This window comes from Heterocephalus glaber, unplaced genomic scaffold (assembly GCF_053883595.1).
Source record: "Heterocephalus glaber isolate CG9 unplaced genomic scaffold, H.glaber_assembly_v1.0 deba00000621, whole genome shotgun sequence".
In the NCBI taxonomy this organism is placed as follows: domain Eukaryota; kingdom Metazoa; phylum Chordata; class Mammalia; order Rodentia; family Bathyergidae; genus Heterocephalus; species Heterocephalus glaber.
In genome coordinates this window covers 32,840,752-32,863,224 of record NW_028258153.1, presented here as the reverse complement: position 1 = coordinate 32,863,224, position 22,473 = coordinate 32,840,752, and the positions used below count along the sequence as shown (strand labels likewise).

Here is a 22,473-nt window from a genome sequence, read left to right as displayed (position 1 = left end):
GAATTAAGAAAAAAGGTTTAGTTCTCATAAAATTAAGAGCATAGACTTTGCTTTAATTGGTGGCATATTTCATTTAAAAAAAAACAAAGAACAAAACAAACACCAGAAGTTTTATCTCTTGGAAAAGCACCAAAATGAAAAGCATGACTTTATAAGTACGTCATTTTCATAAACTAATATTCACTAAGAGCTTGCTATACAAGGTAAAAAGAACACGGGTTTGTAATCAGTCAAAGGAGTCCAGGGCAACAGTTTCAAATGTCTTCAGCACAGTTCTCTAGTACAACACCCTGCATTTCACCCTAGAGAAGGAATGTTGGCAAAGATCTTTACCACATGGAAACTGCTCTTAAAGCTGTTGGGCCTTGAAATTTTATTCAGTAGTCTGAAATCAACCCCCAGTTTTTCTCATTCACCCTCCCACTTGGGGTTAGTGCATAGCCTTGAACACCTATTGAAGAAAACCAAAAAAACCTTCAAAACAGCTGCAACGGTAGGATTGCTTTTCATATATTATTTTAAGTATTGTTTGTTAATGTGTGATCTATGTTATAGTCTTAAATGAAAAAGACATCTCTAATATGTTTAAGTTTCAGTTACCTTGAATCATTAATTTTTAAAAAGTACTTTTCACATATCATTGCATAGTATTAATATCAATGTGGACAAGAACTAGGTGCTGCAAAACTCACAAACCCATTTTAATCTTTGGATTTTTGACAAACTGGCATCTACAATACAGCATCAGCAGCTCTGAGCAAATCTGCTTGAAGCTACCCAAGAAAAAGCCTGAAATGTACACCCAGAGATAAGATGCACTGATGAGCCTCAAAGAAGCTTCTCTAGTACATTCCCCAAATTTCCTTGATTAAAGTTCTAAATTTACCCTAGTCTGCAATACTGTTGCTATAATTTTCAGTTAAAAAAAGCAGTAATATAAACTTAAAATAGTGACAAACTATTAAATTTACAAAATAAGAACAGACTTATGGATTTTCCAAAATTATGTACCAACTAAAAGTAAAAGTTAATGGCTACTTTTCAAGAAGTAAAATCTAAGGTTTAAGTTTTAAAACTTTTCTTGGAAATTGCTTCTTTCATACCAATACAAATCAAGAGCTGTTTAAAGCAGCAGTTGAAATATGATATTTTAAACTCACATGAGAAAGGATCTTGTGTCTTCACTTTAACTATTTGTATTGTAGGTATCCTAAGAAGATTTCAATTGCATACGAATACCCATATTCAGGGCACCTAATTACTAAGAAACATAAATTATCACTATTTCTTGGATTTTTGCTAGACAAATTAAACTTTCTGAAAGAATTTTTCATAGTGTTCACTGATACACAAAATCTGTTAGTATCTAATTAAAGATCACTAAGGGTTAAATACTTTTTCCCTGGCCCCTATTGCGTACACCCTGCCAAAAACATCCTCTAAGCTTTTAAGTATTGCTTCGATGGTCTGCATTTTTACTTCCAAGGAATAAGAGAGTTTTGTTCCACAATAAGCAGGCTAGTAGTTTATTAACTTCCAGTCACCTTGATTTCTGCTGAAATGAAGACTATGCGGTCCACCCTACTACTGTTACTGTTGGTGCCTCTGACACAGCCAGTACCATCAACTCAACAGGACTCACATGTTATCTCTGAGTATGGATCAGATAATTCTGAAGAAACCATGTTTAGCCAAGACGATGAGGATAAATACCAAGATGGAAAAAATATTAAGGTACTTTATTTCTACTCTAAATTTATCTTCTAAAATAGTATCCATTTAAATGCATTGTTTTGTTTTTTCATGAATATGTTTGATAAGGTGAGGGGAAAAGAAAAGCATTTTAAATGATTAACTCTTAATTGTTCCTAAGACTATACTTTTAATATTTGGATACCTTCCAAATTAAAAACAATACTTATGGGAAAAAAATTAAAAAAAAATACCTATGTCAATCAAACAGTAACTACAGTAACCAAAAACAAAATTTAAAGGAAACTGGACTTTAAGGCGATCCCTAATTGCAATTTTTATGTTTAGTAAAATTATACAGTGCCCTATATTTGCATACTATACTGCCTCAAAAATAAATTAGAAGAATTAAAGATGAATTATCAGGTCTATTGTTTTAGAAAAAATAGTTAAATAAAATAAACAAAAAAGTACTTGGGATGCTAATTATACACAGCACCAAAAAATAAAAAACTACTTAATATGGGGTTTTAAATCTATCAATTTGTACCAAGGATCTGTAACTGTCATTGAGTTAGCACCCTGCAGGGATAACTTTTGTACCACATCAATCACATCCTCCTTTATAGGCAAAGTAAGTACTTGTGGTTTTCTTGGCACATAGAAAAAATGTTGGATAAGGAAAAAGTTAACAGAGCCTATAAACTCTGTTGCCCACTATGTGTCATACACACATACAGTGGAAAATAAGAAATGTAGACGAATACATAACATTGATTGCTTCAGAAGTTCTTCTCTGTAAATTACATAGCAAGATTTTCATTGAATAATTAAAACTGCTTTTCTTTTAGCATACAACGAGTAAATGTTAACATTACAGTATCTTCCAACAGAATTAGTTAACACGGTGGCATTATTTTTGCCCTATGATTAAGACCAATAAAATAGGTATCTCTAGTCACAAGTTCAAAAAAAAAAAAAAAAAGAAGCATATTATAACAAACTATTGGCTCACTTGGATGATTTGAATACATCAAATAATTTTAAGAATACTTTCAAAATTCCCTGGTCTAAAAGGCTTAGAGATGACTTCCTTTTGCTTCTTTTTTACAGGCTCCAGCAGTTTCTCTATCTTAATATAAATGCGTGGACTAATATTTGTGGGATGGATTAGAATTCAGTGGGACAGAGTGTTGGAAGGATGTTCAGGAAGCACACAGATGAAAAATGAAGGCTAAGGACTAGGTCAGGAGCCATAACTGAGATAAGATGGAGCAAGCTTACAAAGTGTAGAAAGAACAGAACCTCAGGTAATACACTGTAGTTTACTGGCAGAAAACACACTCTCTAAGAATAGGAGAGAGGCTTAATGATAAGGACCTCCATTTCTAGTGTTACTAGCCTACAATAGTGGTCTGAATGGGAGAAGAGGCTAGAATACAAAGGCCTCAAAGGCCAGGGCAGGGAGGCATGTACAAAATTAAAAGGTCACTCCTGGAAGAGAATGAAAGAGCTTACTCAGTCCTTCACAATGTGGCATGCTGGAGCTCTAGTGTGGGTCAAAATGACAGAATCTGATAAGAGGAATTAAGTTCAGACAAGAACCACTTCAGAAAAACTCATTCTCATTCAGAAAATTCTCTCCCAGCTCCTTTCCATTGGGAATTTCAATATGTTCAACATTTACCAAGCACTGAGTTTAGCCACTGGAAATCTAAAAATTAAAACGACTTGGTTCTTGTATTCAAGAAGCTCAAAGTCTAAAATAAAAACATATTTACATTGTACTTTAATGTATGATGAAATAGAACTTTGTATAAAATCCTAATGAACCACAAAAGAAACGCCACTAAGGGTCAGGGATTTAGCTCAGTGGTTTCACTGCCTGCCTCACAAGTGCAAGGACCTGAGTTCGATCCATGGTACCAAAAACAAAACAAAACAAAACAAAACAAAACCATGGAGGAAACAAGAAATGCCACTAATTATGAATATGAGAAGTATTGTCTGTGATCCAAGTTTATAATCAAACTTTTTTTATAGGAAAAAGTACCTATGATAATACCTGATGAGAACAGTTTTCAGTTACAAAGAGATGAAACTGTAACATCATTACCTACCAAGAGAGAAAATGACGGTAAGTTTGTACTCTATCATCTAACTTTTTCAGAAAAATCTTTTAAAAATAGGTATAATAGAACTGCATTCCTTTTAGTAATCAAAAGCTGCCTCAAGCTACAGCAATTATAAACTGGAATTTTCATCTCCAATGGTAGACTCAAACAGGTTTATTAGAAATGCACATCATTTGCCATCTCACCTTCTAAGTGAGAAATGTGGAACACGGACATTCAAGAACAATCAAAGTTAAGACCAAGCTTACCCTCCACAAAAACATATTTTGGTCCACATAAGATCATGCTGAGAAATAATTAAAGATTATTTGTCAAATACAATGAACTGCTTAGGATAGGGTAAACAAAACACAATTCTTACCTTCAAGAAACTCACAGAAGAGAAGTGGATATATAAATAACTATTAATATCCATTTCAGTTAAAACAAGAGAAAACTTACTACAAAGTGTAAAAAACTTACTTAGGAAGAAAACTTACTAAGTGACCGGTACTACTTCATAGTTATGTATTTGGTTTATTATTGCTCTATCATAGAACATTATTTCACATAAAAACATAAAAAAAATACACTAATTTCTATACTGGTAAAATACAATTCAGTGAACCAAAATAGAAAACACTGCTTTAAAAATTTAGGAAGAAGGGCTGAAGATTTAGCTCAGTGGTTTCACCGCCTGCTGCGCAAGCGCAAGGACCTGAGTTCAATCCCTGGTACCAAAAAAAAAAAAAAAAAAAAGAATTTAGGAAGGGCTGGGGATTTAGCTCAGTGGTGCCACACCTGTCTCATAAGTGCAAGGTCCTGAGTTCGATCTCTGGTACTGGAAAAAAAAACCTAGGAAGTATTTTTAGTCAAAACAGACTTGGACAAATGGAAAGACATCCTTTGTTTTTGGAAAAGATGATTTACTATCATAAAGATGCCATTTCTCTATAAATTTATAAATTTTAGATGATCCGACTAAAATTGCCATTAACTTTTTATGAAGTAAGGAACATTGATTCTAAAGCTTATTTGGAAAATATGGAAAAATAATCAGAAAACACTGAATAGTGTTAGGTATATATAAGAACTACACCTATCACACATTAAAACACACTTTTATAACTGTGGATACTAGTGTTTGAACAGACAAAAAGACCAGTGGAATAGAAAAGACCAGAAACAGAAATACATATACACAAAAATTTTAGCATATAATTTAGGTACCAACTCAAATCATGAAAGAAAAAATGATATTTTTAAAAAGAGAGCTTGGAGAACTAGGTAGCCTTTTGAAAAAAAGACACAGTTAGATCCATACCTTATACAGAAAAATAAACTCCAAATGAATTAGCAACATGATGAATAAGATGAAATCATACTAGGAGACAGGCTGAGTATAGGGTGCCTCAAAAATCTAGAGATGTTGATAAGAGAAAAGGGCAACAAATTTGACTCCATGAAAGTAAACCTTTGAATGGCATAAATCATAAAGCCAAACACAAGTGAAAACTGGGGAGAATATTTGCTATAGAAAAAGAACAAGTATCTTGGGCTGGGGATTTAGCTCAGTGGTGCTGCCACCTGCCTTGCAAGCACAAGGTCCTGAGTTTGATCCCTGGTACCAAAAAAAAAAAAAAAAAAAGCAAGTATCTCTAATTTATAAAGAACTCTTAGAAACTGATGAAAAACACTTGAAAAATGGACAATGAAGACAATTCACAAAATTATTTTCAAATGACACTTAAACATAAAAAAAGATGTTTAATCTCACATAATCAGAGAAATATAAATGAGAACTATACTGATATGTTTAACTTATCTGATTGGTAAAAATGAAAGTATGTCAATATATTAACATTTCATACACTTGCCTCACCAAGGTCTTGAGTTCGATCCCCAGTACAACAACAACAACAAAATAATAAACTATGCAACTTCTAGAAGAAAAAAAAAGACAAAATTTTAGTGGTGGTTAGAGGTTTGAATTTTAAATGTCCCCCAAAGTTCATGTGCTAAAGGCTTGGCTCCAGATGATGGTGCTGTTTAGAGGAGGTGGGGACTAGTTGGAGGAAGTTAGATCATCAGGTAGACCCTTGAAGGGGATACTGGGACCCCAGCCTCTCCCTCTCTCTCCTTGTTTCCTGGCTACTATAAAGTGAACAGCTTTGCTCCGCCACACACTTCCCTCCCATGATGTTCTGCCTCACCACAGGACCAAAAGCAACAGAGTTAAATGAGCATGGAATGAAACCTCTGAAACTGTGAGCCAAAATAAGTCTTTCCTTTTTTTATTATGTTAGGTGTTTTGTTCTAGTGGCAGAAAGCTGACAAACAGTGATAGGAAAACATACAAATACACAACCACATGAACTATAAAGAAATCAACTGTTCTTTATAGTTTTAATTATACTTCAAGAAACAGTGATAAAATAAAAAGACAAGTTACAACCACGGTAAAACATTCACATGTTTAAATTTAAATCTAACAAATGACATATCTAGAACACTCTTATAATTCAATAAAAGCATAAAAATCCAAATAAAAGGAAGGCAAAACATATGAATAGACCTTCAAAGAAAATTTGTAGATGGCAAATAAGCATATAAAAAGATATTCAACATCAATCATCATTAGGGAAATTCAAATTAAACTACAACTAGATACCACAACATACCCCACATGAATGGCTAAAATTAAAAAGACTGATCATATCAAATGTAGACAAGGATATAGGGCAGCTAGAACTCTCATACACTGCTGATGGGAATGGAAAAATGACATAATCCTTGGGAAAACAGTTGGAAACTTTCTTGTAAAGGTAAACATACATACATATTAAAACCTAGTCACTCCACTTCTAGTCTAGAAATGAAAGCAGTAAATCTACACAAACTTGTATATAATGTTCATAGCAGCTTTCTTTGAAATGGCCCAAACCTATAAACAGGCACATACCAATCAAAAGAAACAGACTGACAGAATGGATTAGGAAGCAAAATCCAGCAATAAGCTGTATACAAGAAACACACTTAACTCAAAAAGAACTTCATAGACTGAAAGAAAAAGGATGGAAAACAGTTCTCCATGCGAAAGGAGCCCAGAAAAAAGCAGGGGTAGCAATCTTATTTGCAGACAAAGTAGATTTCAAACCAAAACTAACTAAGAGAGACAAAGATGGTCACTACATCTTTGTGAAGGGAACACCCCAAGAGGAAGAGATGACAATTCTAAATATATATGCACCGAATACGAATGCCCCCAACTATACAAAACAAATATTAATGGACATGAAACAGCCACATGTCCCAAAGAGCTGATGCATAAATCGTAGAGTCCCCCCCGCAAAATGCATACAAAAAAAGACAAACTTGTATAAAATATTTTAATACTAAATTTACTGTGGCATTATGAGATTAATACAAGCTGCCATTGGCCTCTAAAATTATAAGAGGTGTTCAAAGTGGTGGCCATTAGCTTCCAGACATTTATTAGTACGGCGAACTGCTAAAGTTTATATAGATTTTTATTTTTGGCAGACTCTGTACATTGAGACAATGAAATACATTCAGTGATAAAGAGGAATGAATTACTAATACATGCGACAATAGGTAAATCTCAAGATAATTACGTCCAGTGAAAGAGACCAGACCAAATACACATATATTGCATATTGTTTTCTCATAAATCCTTATTTTAAAAAAATTCTTTTATTGGTACATTTTAGGTATAAAAAACATTTACATTTCTCATTGGGAACTTGTACCTTAAAATGATGCATCTTGGTTCTTATTTTTTCCCCATTCCTAGCCCACCCTTCCCTATTTGCAAAGACTTTGTTGCCATTTTTTCCATTTCTCATAATTTTTCCTTTCCCCTTCCCCTCTCACTTCCCCTAACCCTTTGGAACTTTTCTTCCTATTTCGCATTACCAATCATTCATTCTAATCATTGGTACATTTTAGGTATTCAATATAATGACATTCATCATTCGGAATTTGCACCTTTATGTAGTCTCTCTTGGTTCCTATTTTTTGCCCTTCCCCTGCCCTCCCTTCAACCCCTCCATCCCTCCCTTTTTACAAAGACTTTTTTTCCATTTTTTAATTTTCTCATTTTAATTCCATTCCCTTCTTTCCTTCCCCTACCTCTCCTACTTCCCCTTCCCCTTTGCCCCTTTTCTTCCTATTTCACATTATCTATTATACCTTTTAGTCCTTATTTGCACTTTCAGTCTCTCACACTAGAGAAACTATTCAGTATTTATATATGTGTGTCCTATTTATTTCACTTAAGAGTATCACCTCAATGTGCACCCATTTAGCTAGAAATGTCTCTAATTTCTCATTTTTTATGGCTGAGTAGTACTCCATTTTATTTTAAAAAACACATTTTTCTTTATCCAGTCTCCAGTTGATGGGAATTTGGGCTGTTTCCAAATTTTAGCTATTACAAACTGTGCTGCTATGAACATGGGGGCACATATATCACTGTGGTATGATTCTTTTAATTCTCTGGGGAAGATCCCCAGCAGGGGAATAGCTGGGTCAAATCAGACTTCCAGTCCTAGTTCTTTGAGTTATCTCCATACTGATTTCCACAGTGGTTGCACCAGTCTACACTCCCACCAGCAGTGGAGCAAGGTTCCTCTTTCCCCACAGATCCGCCAGCATTTGTTATGGGCTGATTTCATGATAGCAGCCATTCTTTCTGGAGTGAGGTGGAATCTCAACATTGTTTTCATTTGCATCTCTCGAATGACCAGTGATGTTGAACATTTTTTCATGTATTTATTTGCTATTTCTACTTCTTTGTGTGAGAAATGTCTGTTCATTTCAGATGCCCATTTTCAGATTGGGTCTTTAAATTTGGGAGGTCTGATCTTTTTAAGTCCTTTATAGATTCGAGATAGTAGACCTTTGTCTGAGGAAGAGCAGGTGAAGATTTTTTCCCACATTGTGGGTTGTCTCTTCATACTGCTGGTGATTTCTCTTGCTGTGCAGAAGCTTTTTAATAAGAGGAGATCCCACTTGTTCATTGTTTGTGCTAGTTCACGGGCAACTGAGGTTTTGTTCATAAAATCCTTTCCTACACCAATGTCTTCAAGAATTCTACCTAACCTCTGTTCCAGCCGGTTCAGCGTTTCTATTTTAATATTTCGATCTTTAATCCATTTCAATTTTACTTTAGGGCATGACGAGAGATATAGGTCTAGTTTTAATCTTTGGCAAGTTGAAATCCAATTTTTTCAGCACCATTTATTAAAGAGGCTATCTTTCCTCCAGTGAGGGTGTTTGGCTCCTTTGTCAAAGATGAGATGGCTGAGTGTGTCTGGAGTTGTTTCTGCATCTTCTAATCTGTTCCACTGGTCCTCAGGTCTCTCTGCCAGTACCATGCTGTTTTTACTGCAGTAGTTTTGTAGTATAGTTTCAAGTTGGGGATTGTGATATCACCTGCCATGTCTCTGTTACCTAGAATTGCTTTTGTTATTCTGGGTCTCTTCTTGTTCCAAATGAATTTTTGGATTGTTTTCTCAAGGTCTTGCATTGAATCTATATAGCAGGTTTGGAAGTATGGCCATTTTCACTATGGTGATCCGTCCTACCCAGGAGCAACGGATGTCTTTCCGTTTTCTGATATCACCTTCAATCTCTTTTTTTCAAAGTGCTATAGTTTTCAGAGAAGAGGTCTTTGATTTCTTTCATTAGGTTGATCCCTAGGTATTTCAGTTTTTTGGATGCTATTGTGAAAGGAACTGTTTGCCCTATTTCTCTCTCAGTGAGTCTGTCATTCAGGTAGAGGAAAGCTATTGAATTTTGTGTGCTGACCTTCTATCCAGCTACTCCACTGAATTTGGTTATTAAGTCTAGAAGACTTTTGGTGGAGTTCTTGAGGTCTTCTATATACAGTATCATGTCATCTGCAAATAATGACAATTGGACTTCTTCATTTCCTATCTTTATTCCTTTTATTTCTTTCTCTTGTCTAATTGCCATGTCTAATGTTTCCAAAACTATATTGAATAAGAGTGGTGATAGTGGACATCCTTGTCTTGTTCCTGATTTTAGTGTGAAGGATTTCAGTTTTTGACCATTTAGTATGATATTGGCTGTTGGTTTTTCATAGATGGTTTTTATCAGTTTGAGGAAGAGACCATCTATTCCAATTTTTGTAGGTTTTTTATCATAAATGCACATTGGATTTTGTCAAATGCTTTCTCTGCATCTATTGAGATGATCATATGGTTTTTGTCCTTGGCTCTACTGATATAGTGTATTACATTGATTGATTTGTGTATGTTGAACCATCCCTGCATCCCTGGGATGAATCCCACTTGATCAGGGTGTATGATCTTCTTGATGATCTTCTGCATTCTATTTGCCAGTATCTTATTTAGAATTTTTGCATCTATGTTCATAAGTGAGATTGGCCTACAGTTCTCCTTTTTGGTTGGGTCTTTCTCTGCTTTGGGGATCAAGGTGATGCTTGCTTCCAGGAATGAATTTGGGAGTATTGCTTCCCTTTCAATTTCACTGAAGAGTTTAAACAGTAGTGGCAGCAGTTCCTCTCTAAATGTCTTGTAGAATTCAGCAGTGAAGCCATCAGGACCCAGGCTTCTCTTAGTTGGTAAGTTTTAAATTTTGTTTTCATTTTCATTGGTTGATACTGGGTTGTTTAGAATTTTTAGGTCTTCGATGAACTCTGGTAATTCATATGTATCTAGGAATCTGTCCATTTCTTCTGTGTTGTCCATCTTATTGGCGTATAGGTTCTGGAAGTAGGTATTGATGATCCTCTGGATTTCTGCTGGGTCTGTTGTAATTTCACCCTTTTCATTCCTAATTGCATGGATTTGGGCCTTTTCTTTCCTTTTTCTGATAAGGTTGGCTAAGGGTTTGTCAATTTTGTTGATTCTTTTGAAGAACCAACTCTTGGCTTCATTGATTTTTTTGTATCATTCTCTTAGTCTCCATTGCATTGATTTCTGCTCTGATCTTTATAATTTCCTCCCTTGTATGAGCTTTGGGTTTTTCCTGCTCTTCTTTTTCTAGAAGCTTGAGGTTCAGCATCAGGTTATTTAATTGGGGTCGTTCGGTTTTCCTAATACGTGTATTCACTGCTATGAATTTCATTCGTAAGATTGCTTTCATTGTGTCCCATAGATTCTGATGTTATATTGTCATTGTCATTTAATTGAAGCAATTGTCTGATTTCTTCTTTAATTTCCTCTGTGACCCATTGGTTATTCAGAAGTGTGTTGCTCAATTTCCATGTGTTTATCAAATTTTTCCAGTTTCTTTTGCTATGGATCTCCAATTTCATCGCACTATGGTCTGATAATATACAGGGGATAACTTCAATTCCTTTGCACTTACTTAAACATGTTCTATGTGCGAGAATGTGCGCTATTTTCGAGAACAACCCATGTGCAGCTGAGAAGAATGTGTATTCTGATTTTGTGGGGTGGAAAACTCTGTAAACATCTGTCAAGTTCATTTGTTCAAGAGTTCGATTGAGTTCTAGTATTTATTTCATTACTTATTTTTTGTCTAGTTGATCTATTTGTGACAGTGGGGTGTTGAGGTCCCCCACTACAATTGTATTAGTGCATATATGACTTTTCATGTTCGTTAGTATGTTTTATATAGTTGGGTGCATTAGTGTTTGGTGCATAGATATTTATCACTGTCATCTCTTCCTGTTTGACTGTTCCCTTTACAAGGATGTAGTGTCCTTCTTTGTCTCTCTTAATCAATGTTGGTTTGAAATCTACTTGATCTGCAAAGAGGATAGCTACTCCTGCTTTTTTTACGGGTTCCCATCGCATGGAGTAATGTTTTCCACCCTTTAACTTTCAGTCTATGAGTTTCTTTTTGAACTAAGTGTGTTTCTTGTATGCAGCATATTGCTGCATTTTGCTTCTTGACCCATTCTGCCAGTCTATTCCTTTTGATTGGTGAATTGAGACCATTAACATTGATGGTTATAACTGATACGTACTGACTTATCATTGTCATGACTTTTTCTTTTTGTTGGATTCTCCACCTTTACATTTAATTTCTTTTCGCACCCGATGGCTTCATTCTGCTGGGCTTCCTGGGGTTGTGATCCTCATTATCTGTTCCTAGGATATTGTCTAAAATATTTTGGAGTGCTGGTTTGGTATTCAAGAAGTCCCTAACATGCTCTTTGTCTCAAAAGTATCTTATTTCTCCATCAATTTTGAAAGATAGTTTTGCAGGGTGCATCAATCTGGGTTGGAGCTGTTTTTCTTTAGGGCTTGAAATACGTCAGTCCAAGCTCTTCTTCCTTGATGGCTTGTGTGAGAAGTCTGCTGTGATTCTGATGGGCTTTCCTTTGTATGTGATTTGTTTCTTTTCTCTAACTGCTCGTAGAATTTTGTTCTTCTTAACAATTATATGCCTATGTGTAGATTTTTTTTGATCAAGGGTAGTTGGAGTCCTATATGCCTCACTTATCTGTATGTCAAGTTCTTTTCCCCTGCTTGGGCAGTTTTCTGCCATCACTTCTGTGAAGAGTTTTTTTATGTCATCTGCACTCTCTCCTGTTTCTTTATTGACTCCGATCAGCCTCATGTTATTCTTTGCATCGTCTAGCAGCTGCTGGATCGATTTCTCATGTTCCTTTACAATTCTGAAGCAATTTTTCTTTTCCTGGTCACTAACTGCAATCTTATCTTCTATATCTGAGATTCTATCCTCACATTGGCTCATTCTGCTGTGTAGACTTTCAATGGAGTTTTTGATCTCCTGGAAATCTATTTGCATCTGTTTTATGGATTCCATTTGTTTCCTATGTTGGGATTCTATCATGTTCCTTAGCTCCTCTCTAGATTTATTAATCATGTCTTGCACTAGGAGCACAATCTGAGAAATTATTTCTGATTTCATTTTTTCCAGATCCCCTTTTGTTGCCAGTTCAGGGAGTCCAGGTGGTTAAGTATCACAGTGTTCCATCTCACTTCTCTTTGGAGTTGCCGTAGGTGATCTGGAAGTCTGGTTTTGAGACTTGCTTATGTGTCTTCTCATTTCTACCTGGGAGTGGGGGGTGCTGTTGTCGCCTGCACGGCTCATCTCCTCTGAGCTTGGAGTGGTGGGACATGGGCTCAGGAGCCCCTTCTTCTAGGCTGGGAGCAGCAGGAAGGACAGCAGCCCAGAAGCCCCTTCCTCTGGGCAGGGAGTGGTGGGAAGGATGGCAGCCTGGAAGCCCCTTCCTCTATGCCTGGAGCGGTGGGAAGGTGGCGCAGAAGCCCCTTCCTCTGGGCCAGGTGTGGCAGGATGGAAGGCGTCCTGGATGGTGGCCTGAAAGGCCCTTCCTCTATGCCCAGAGTGGTGGGATGGTGGCCCGGAAGCCCCTTCCTCTGGGCCGGGAGTGGCGGGAAGCTCATAAATCCTTATAATTGCAAACTAACATACAGTGACTGAGAGCAGATACAGTAAGTGATTGATTAGGGACAAAAGTAAGAAGGAATTACCAAGGGGTAAAAGAAAATTTTGGAGGATGATGGATATATTAATTATATCAACGGTAGTGAACGTTTCATGGATATATACATATGTGAAAAACTTTTAAATTGTACAAATTAAATATATACAATTTACTGCGTATCAGTTAATAATAAAAAGTTGTGGCAGACAGAAAAAAATCTTGAAAGGGCTCTCACTGGCTACTCTTTACCAACTAATTATTAAAATAATCACAATAGTAACAGATTATCGCTCATGGGATGGAGAGTATGTAAGTACATATTGATATATAAAAACAAATAAAGGAGTGTTTCACCTCACAGCAGAATGCCAACTACAAGGTGCAGAAGGAATGATACAATTTTTGGCAACTATTCAAATGATACATGATTCAACTATGAATAAATGATTCATCAATGAATGCAAAAAATGAACATCTGATGACATATTTGGACTTTTTTTTGGTCTCAAAGTACTTTTCCAGAAGATATTTAATGTGAAAAATAGTAACTTTAGTAAGGTGAAAAATAGTAACTTTATAGAACAAGAAAGAAGACAGATACCCCTTGAACCAAGTGACCAAAGATATTATCAGGAATGGGACAAATAAAAATCACATGTCTCCTGATACAAGCCACTGAAAATGTAGTATCATTTCCATGCTAATCCTGGCAAAATAGAAAGAAGGCAAAATCGATGGCAAGAGGAAAGGGGGAAAGCCCTGTACTTCTCAAAAAAGCAATAAGTAACAAAACCCAATGACTATTGAACTGCTCCTGAATAAAGGAAAGAGGTGTGACTAATAAATGCTGGGTGTTACAGCACTTCAAGTCAAGTTACCCTAAGAGAGATCTGAACTTGGGATCCCAATAATGACTGTGGTGATTTTAATTTTCAAGTTAATGTTTTGCTCATTTAACTATGGGATTCTAAATTTATTATCTAGTGTCACTAATCTGAAATATGCATCTGATACAGCAAACTTGATAAATCAAACTTGTGTTTCCTTAACTCCTGCTTTATGAATTTTTTTGGCATTCAAATGAGGAAATATTAAGTGTCAAGTCAATTAAGCACTGCTAAATCAGAGAATAAAGAGTGTGGACGGCCGGGGGTTTAGCTCAGTGGTTTCGTGGCCTACTGCGCAAGCATAAGGACCCGAGTTCGATCCTTGGTACCAAAAAAGAAAAAAAAAAAAAGTGTGGATTACAGACTTGAAAATAAAATTCTGAGCAGTTATCAAGCACAATGTAGGTCACTGGATACCATGACCATCTTTTTACTGCTATCACCTATGATTTATGTAACATATCTTTTCAAATTAGCAGTACCATTCATGATAGCAATAATTTTACCATTATAGGCCCAAAATTTTCAAACCATTATTTAAACTTTTATGATTGTTTCCCAATTTAGAAATGCCCACGTGCTTACTGTGTGTGTGTTTAAGTGGCTCTGTATACTGTGAAGAAGTTGATATTGATGCTGTACCACCCTTGCCAAAGGAATCAGCCTATCTTTATGCACGATTCAACAAAATTAAAAAGCTGACTGCCAAGGATTTTGCAGACATGCGTAAGTTTAAATAAGATATATATAATCACAATTTCCTACACACTTCCAACCTATATACCCCTAGGGCATCACTGTTGGAGTATTTAGGTGTCTATACACTTCACAAAAATCCACTGCTTTGTGGGTAAATCTCTAGACTTTCCTTGACATTTTTCTTTAGTGGTGACTTTGGTATCTATGCGACAGTCCATTTAAAGTAAAGACAACTGGATCTTCTCAAGCACAATACTTCAAGATCTACTATGCCCTTGATAGTAAGCAGCACCAGTATAACAAGTGTGCTTCTTAAACCACACAATTTTATGTTTTAACCTTCATTATAAAAGCATAGTAACTGCTTGTCTTTAACTTGCAGCTCTTAAACTGGCTATATATCTAAAATATCTGAGGAAATACTTTTAAAATACTGATACCAGATTGTATTCCCCAGGAGTTCTAATTAAGGGGTTAGGCCTAGGCATCATCATTAAAACCAACTAAACGCCTTGGATGATTCTAATACAGAAATGGTGTTGAGAAGAGTGGTATTTCAATCCTTTCCCGGTCAGTAATAATCTGGTTTCCTATTGAATCTTAACCCAAGTAGGGTATTACCATCAGCACAACAGTACTCCCTATTTCTGCAGTAAAAAGGCCCAGACCCAGATTACTAATTTATTGTCAGCTTTCTAGATTCCTAGGTTGTCACATATTCTGAAGAAATCACACCAAGAAAGGCACACTAGGGCCAGGGATTTAGCTCAGTGGTTCTGCCATCTGCCTTGCAAGTGCAAGGTCCCAAGTTTGATCCCCCGTACCAAAAAAAAAAAAGAAAGGCACACTAACCTCACTGCACATTTCTGAGGTTAACTACAACTGGATTCATAACGTCTTTAATAACACCCAACTGTACAGTTGATACTCATTATTTGTGGAACCTAGATTTTCAAATTCACCTACTTGCTAAAATCTGTTTGTAACCCCAAAATCAATACATGCAGCACTTTTGTGATCATTACCAGACACACAGAGAATGACGAACATTTTTAGTTACTCCAAATGTACACTTTCAGCTGAGGTTAAATAAGATAACACTCTCTTTTAGTTTCAGCTCTCATATTGTAAATTAGTGCCAAGTTGAGAGTATTTAGTACTATATTTTTGGGGGGCTTTTTTTGTTGAGTGTTTTACTGTTGAACATAGCACTAGTGTTAAAGTTTTATCTAGTGTTTTTAAGTGCAGGAAAATCTGTGATGTGTTAGACAAGCTCCATTCAGGCATAAGTCATAAAACAATGTTAACGACTAACCAATGTATGCAAAATAAGTTGTTTTTTAAACAAAAACATAACTACAATGAAAAACCAAGGTTTTATTAACTGGTTGACTAGAGGCTCACAGAAACCTAATCCTGCAATTCTCCCGGAACCAACAGCTGAGTGCGCACTAATTGCAGCAACTCTATAGAAAATGATTACTGTGAATGAGAAGCAATTGTAGAACCATCCCAAACAAAAGCAATACACACACACATACACACACTAAAATTTTCAATCTCTCAGGCAGTATCACCTTAACAAATCAGGGCACAATTTTGTCTTTGCTATTGTAGCAGAAAATATTAATTACATGATTCCATTCAATCTAATATAATGCTTACTTCCTATGATCTGTAATAAGAATTTCTTTCAAACTACCTGTGTATCCTGAGGAATTCAGAGAAGGATGGAAAGACCAGTAATGTTAAGCTACCTTCCAAACTTGAGAACTAAGACTTTAGTTAGAAAAGACATCACTGTTAGGCACACAGACATGCTTAGTGTCTAACAAATTTACACTGATGGGCCTGGGGATGTAGCGCAGTATAGAGTGTTTGCCTAGTGTATGAGAGCCCCTGTGATCAGTCTCTAGTACCCAAACAACAGCAAACATTGCTGAGGTGCTGACTGCAGACACTATACTAGGCACTAAAGATAAAAGCTGTGTGAGTGATCTATTAAACAAATGCTTTTTGTTCAGTCTGCACAATGTGATTCTACCCTCATACTTCAAAAAAAATTATTATTTTTATTAGTACATGTTTTCATACATGATTACCTTCTTTGTGGGTAGCTGGTACATGTACATGACACATCTTAATTCTTTTTACCTCCTACCTACATACTTTTTTGTGTATTACCCCCCTCAAGCTAACTTAAGAAGACTTGATTTTACTGGAAATTTGATAGAAGATATAGAAGATGGTACTTTTTCAAAACTTTCTCTGTTAGAAGAACTTTCACTTGCTGAAAATCAACTACTGAGACTTCCAGTTCTTCCTTCAAAGCTCATTCTACTTAATGCAAAACACAACAAAATCAAGAGTAGAGGAATCAAAGCTAATGCATTTAAAGTAAGTATATTATAGTATGACTGAATATAGTATGAATCAGGTATGCTAAAAGAAAGAGAAACTTTGGCCTAGTACCGTGTTTTCATTACGTTATGTTTTGTTTTGTCTTTTGAGACAGTCTCATTATGTTGTTCAGGCTGGCCTCTATCTCCTGAGTTTAAGTAATCCTCCTGCCTCAGTCTCCTGAGCAGCTGGGACTACAGGTATGCAGCGTATCACCCAGCTTTTATTTTGATTACATTTTAAAGCTATTTTGATGTAATAAATAAAGCCCTTGCTTACATAATAAACAGCCATACTGTTAGGCTCATTCAGCCTACCTTATGCCTGCACTTCACGTACAATCCATTATCTTTATTTTGTTTCACGAGACTATATATTATCTCATTTGTTCACGATTCATACAGTAAATATTTAGACAGAGCTGGTAGGACCCTCATGGCGCTTACAGTCTATAAAAACTCATACTGGGCTGGGTGTGATGGTGTACACCTATAATCCCAGCACTCCGGAGGACTTCAAGTTCAAGGACAGCCTGGGTTACATAGTAAGTTCAAGGCCAACCTGAACTACATAATGAAACACTGTCTCAAAAACAAAAAACCTCAAACTAGAACCTTGGCTATGTTTCTTTTCCCTTACAACATTAACAATTTATAAATGCCAGAAAAATAAAGTTTCAAAAGTAAACACTGAAGGCTGAGGATTTAGCTCAGTGGTTCTGCTTGCCTGCCTGGCAAGTGCAAGGTCCTGAGTTCGATCTATGGTACAAAAAAAAAAGTAAACACTGAATTTAACTTTTTCCCCCCAGTATCAGGAATCAAACTCAGGACCTTGCACTTGCCAGACAGGTGCTGCACCACTGAGCTAAATCGTCAGCTGAATTTGACTCTTTTTTTTGGTACCGGGGATTGAACTCAGGACCTTGTGCTTGCCAGGCAGGCAGAGGAATGACTAAGCTAAATCCCTGGCCCTGAATTTGACTTTTAATATGTAAAAATACTAGACTATAACATTTCATAGATAAAGACTTTCCTTTGAATTCTATGATGGCACCTAACATAAAATTCTCCATGTAGTAAGACTTGCAAACATTTCTTAATTTAGTAATTTAAGAAAATATTTTGTAGGAAAAGGGGAAGATGATCTACTTTGCTTTAGGTAGAAGCCAAACAATCACCTCAACCCTGGTTTTCCACAGCTGTGATACAATCGGTCCAGTCCTGGTAGGTACCCTAGATAAAAGCATGGGATGATCAAAGCCACTGTTAGCAACAGCCTAATTCAGACAGCATAGTTTCTAATTATTAAAGATAGCTCCTAATAAAAAGACCTAAAATTATCAAATATTCATTATCACAAAGCTTACAAAAATCACATAAATGTATAATCTGTCCACATTTACAAGTCTGTTAGAAAATGAAAAAAATATTTCATTTTTTAATTAATAAAGTATCCTTTTTCAATTTTAAGGGACATTTTTAGAGTTATTTCAGAATTCCTCTGATATTTTTTATAAGACTCAGAAGTTAAGGGGCACTTAGGGACCTTTTAAGGGAAGATTCACTTCTTTTTTTTTTGGTACCGGCGCTCGAACTCACAGCCTTGCGCTTGTGAGGCAGGTGGCGGAACCACTGAGCTAAATCCCGGGCCCTAGATTCACTTCTTTGAAAAAAAAAAAAAAAAACCCTTATAATATGCAGATATGAATTAAGTAGGTCAACCTTTGAACTACTGTCAGATTAAAGACCTATAAGCTGATCAGCATTTCATAAAAAGAATGTTTAGAGCCCAGGACTGTGGCACTTCACTGCAGTCCCAGCTACTAAAGAAACTAAGACAGGAAGATCACTCTAGGAGTTCAAGGTCAAGCTTGGTAAGATACTAAGACTCTGTCTCAAACAAATAGTTTAAATATTTTGGATTTTAAACATGCATTTGTGATAAGTTGTCATCAAAATGATAAACTTGACTATATTTTAGTTTTGCTTACCGCCCTAGGGCTGCAAAAGCCAATGGTAAAATCAGATTACTATAACTCATGTAAATGAGACCTACTGGGAGGATAGGTGCTTAATGTCCATGTGGTGGAAAAGTAGGATACTTAAGAAAGGTTTAAAATAACAGCACAGAAAAGAATTAGCAAAATCTAGCACCTCATTTGCATGTCAAAGTTAAGGTAAAAGAGAAATGCCAGCTCAAACTACACTCTGAAACCATGGTATAAAATTATACGTGATAATGGGTTGATCTGAAGAATAATCCAACATAAAGCCTAACTTATGGGAAAAGCCACATCAAGTTAAGTGGTTTAATAAACTGCTTCAAGAAACCTCTTGCTAAGCACACATCTCCTAGTTAGGAGTAGCAGAGCTGAGATGGGACGTTCCAGAGCCTCAGGAGAGGTTAGGGCACCATCAGGATCCAAAAATTAACTCCAGGGGCTGGGGATTTAGCTCAGTGGTTCCGGGGCCTGCCTCACAAGCGCAAGGTCCCCAGTTCGATCCCTGGAACCAAAAAACAAAACAAAACAAAAATTAACCCCACACAGACAGTGGCCTCATTAGCTGCTCCCTAGACAAATTCAAAGGGCCTCGAAGATGGCATCAAGGTTGGATATTCAGAGATGAGATGTACAGAAATGTAGAGGGTGCAGCAGAGTCAGTAAGGACCAAAACAGACTATTTGTGAAGCCAAGACCAGCAGCCAAAACAAGAAACTACCATACCAACACATGATACTACTGGTATGTGTTTATATCAATATCCTTTTTCATTTATATATTGCTTGAATCCTGTGAAGCAATGCACACACTTCAGTAACAAGCAAACCAAATTTTCTTTGCAGAAACTGAATAAGCTTTCCTTCCTCTACTTGGACCACAATGCCCTGGAATCTGTGCCTCCTAATTTACCAGAAAGTCTTCGTATTATTCATCTTCAGGTATGACTGCTCCTTCAACAATGTGTGGCTTTAATTACCTACAGATCATTATCATGAATTGCTGGGAAACTCATTCTTTCACATTTAAAGCATGGTTAGATCATTATAGTGTGACAATGCCTACCAAAAGTATTAATATCTAGTCAGTCACTGGTGGTACATGCCTATAATCCTCAGGAGGCTGAGGCAAGAGGATTGCAATTTCAAGTCCTAGACAACTTAGCAAGACCTTGTCTCAAAATAAACAAACAAATATAATAGTTGAAGATATACCTCAGAGATCCTGGATTTAATCCTCAGAATTAAAAAAAAAAAAAAACAAGAGTAGACATATGAACCCCGTTTCCAGAGCATTCTAAATGAACCAGCCTCAGAGGTATAAAGTTTGCCCTTGAGCAGGATTCAGCTCTAGATGTGTACATGGCATCTCCTAATGAGTCTTAATACATGGATTGGAAGTGAGGAAGCACTCGGGCCTCTGATTTATGTCTTTTTCACTACATAGTGGTGAACATCTGCTTTTAGAAACTTTCCAGCTGGTTTTACAGTACATCAATTTGGAAATGCAAAAATGAAGAAGGAATGAAAATAGAACTAAAATTGGGCCAGAGATGTAGCTCAGTGGCACAGAGCTTGCCTGGCAAGTGCAAGGTCCTGAGTTCGATTCCTGGTACCAAAAAAAAACCCCTAAAATTGATCTCTTAACATCATAAGAATTCCCTCTTCTTGTCTCTTCTCTTTTGTGGTGATGCATTAAACCCATGGCTTTTGTATTGTGCTACATCTCCAGCTCTTTTTTTTTAATTTGAGGCAGGGTCTCTTGCCCAAGCTGGGGTTGAACTCGCAATCCTCCTATCTCAGACCTGCAGAGTGCCATGATTACAGGCATAAGCCACTAATTCTGGCTTCTTCTTACTTCTTTAGACAATATTCAAGGAAATAGTACCCATTTTGAGTTGACACTCTAGGACAGAATACTTTCTTCAGGTAGTATAATCTTATTTATATTCAGAATTTCATGCTAAACATGGATATTACTCCAAATAATAGCAAGCAGTCTGCTTTTCCAAAATGACACTACATACGTAAAAAGAGTGATTAGATTGCACAGAGAAGATTATTATGAGGACATACAGAGTGTAAAAATTTTTGTGTACAATTAAAGTACTTTTAAGATATTCTGTGAAATCCCATTATACAGCATGCAACAGATTGATTTCAGACTTTTGAACAATATTTTTCCTTTTATTTTTCAGTTTAACAACATAACTTCAGTTACAGATGATACATTCTGCAAGTCTAATGACACCCGTTATATTCGGGACCGTATTGAAGAGATTCGTCTGGAGGGCAATCCAATCATCCTGGGAAAGCATCCAAACAGTTTCATTTGCTTAAAAAGATTACCGATAGGGTCATACTTTTAACCACTATCAATACAGTATATAAGCAAAAGTACACATACTTATAATCTGTCCCAACAATGTGTCAAGGAACATCAGTATTGGTTTAATATTATTCTTATATCCCATTAAGAAGGAATTTTATATTTTAAGCAAAGATGCATAAAAATCTTACACACAAGCAAAAATGAAGTAATGTGAAAAAACTTAAAAAGCAATTTTTAAAAATCCTTGTAGTTCGGGCCGGGATTTAGCTCAGTGGTTCTGCCACCTGCCTCGCAGAAGGTGAGTTCGATCCCTGGTACCAAAAACAAAAACAAAAAAACCAAAAATCCTTGTGGTTTAGACTACCATTTAAAAGACATGTCTTAATATAAATACAACATCTGAGACACATTATTCTCATTACTAATGAAGTAAGTGAAGTCTAGGAAACTTTCAGTTGTTTGTCTTTTCTGGCCTTTACTGTATCTCAAAAGCATTTAAGGCAGCCATTCCAAAAACTCTGAAAAGCTAAATATTTCCAGTGATCTCCCATGTTTCCATTACGATTCATCATTATACACTATGAAGTAAGAACTTTGTTTTCTTCCTGTGAAGGCAGCTATTTTACTGTATTTTCACTTAGCCTGAGAAATAGGGTATAGTCTCATACCTAGAAAATATTTCTCAAATAAAATAGAATTTTACTCTCTGCTTATATAAAAATGTTCAATTTTCTATTTTGTGGTCACACAGTTAGTCTTTAATAAAACAATAAAATTTTCTTTAATCTAGATGTTATTATTCTAAGACTATTATAAAACATTTTAAAAGGGCAAGTAGGTCCAAACCAGTAAGCTTATAAGAAAACAAAACAACAATAACAACAAAACTCTAGAAGT

At 36.1% G+C, this 22,473-nt stretch overlaps 2 protein-coding genes across 2 annotated transcripts in view; one reads left to right on the top strand and one right to left on the bottom strand.

The window, feature by feature from the left end:
• Cenpp (centromere protein P) overlaps positions 1 to 22,473 on the bottom strand; it is a 200,818-nt gene that overhangs the window by 168,500 nt on the left and 9,845 nt on the right. The gene's annotated exons all lie outside the window — the stretch shown is intronic.
• On the top strand, positions 255 to 22,361 carry Ogn (osteoglycin). Its single transcript, XM_021248488.2, has 7 exons — positions 255 to 493; positions 1,567 to 1,734; positions 3,736 to 3,829; positions 14,715 to 14,873; positions 17,041 to 17,243; positions 20,091 to 20,186; positions 21,443 to 22,361. The coding sequence occupies exons 1-7, from the start codon at positions 314 to 316 to the stop codon at positions 21,611 to 21,613; spliced, it is 1,071 nt and encodes a 356-aa protein (XP_021104147.1). The 5' UTR covers positions 255 to 313; the 3' UTR covers positions 21,614 to 22,361.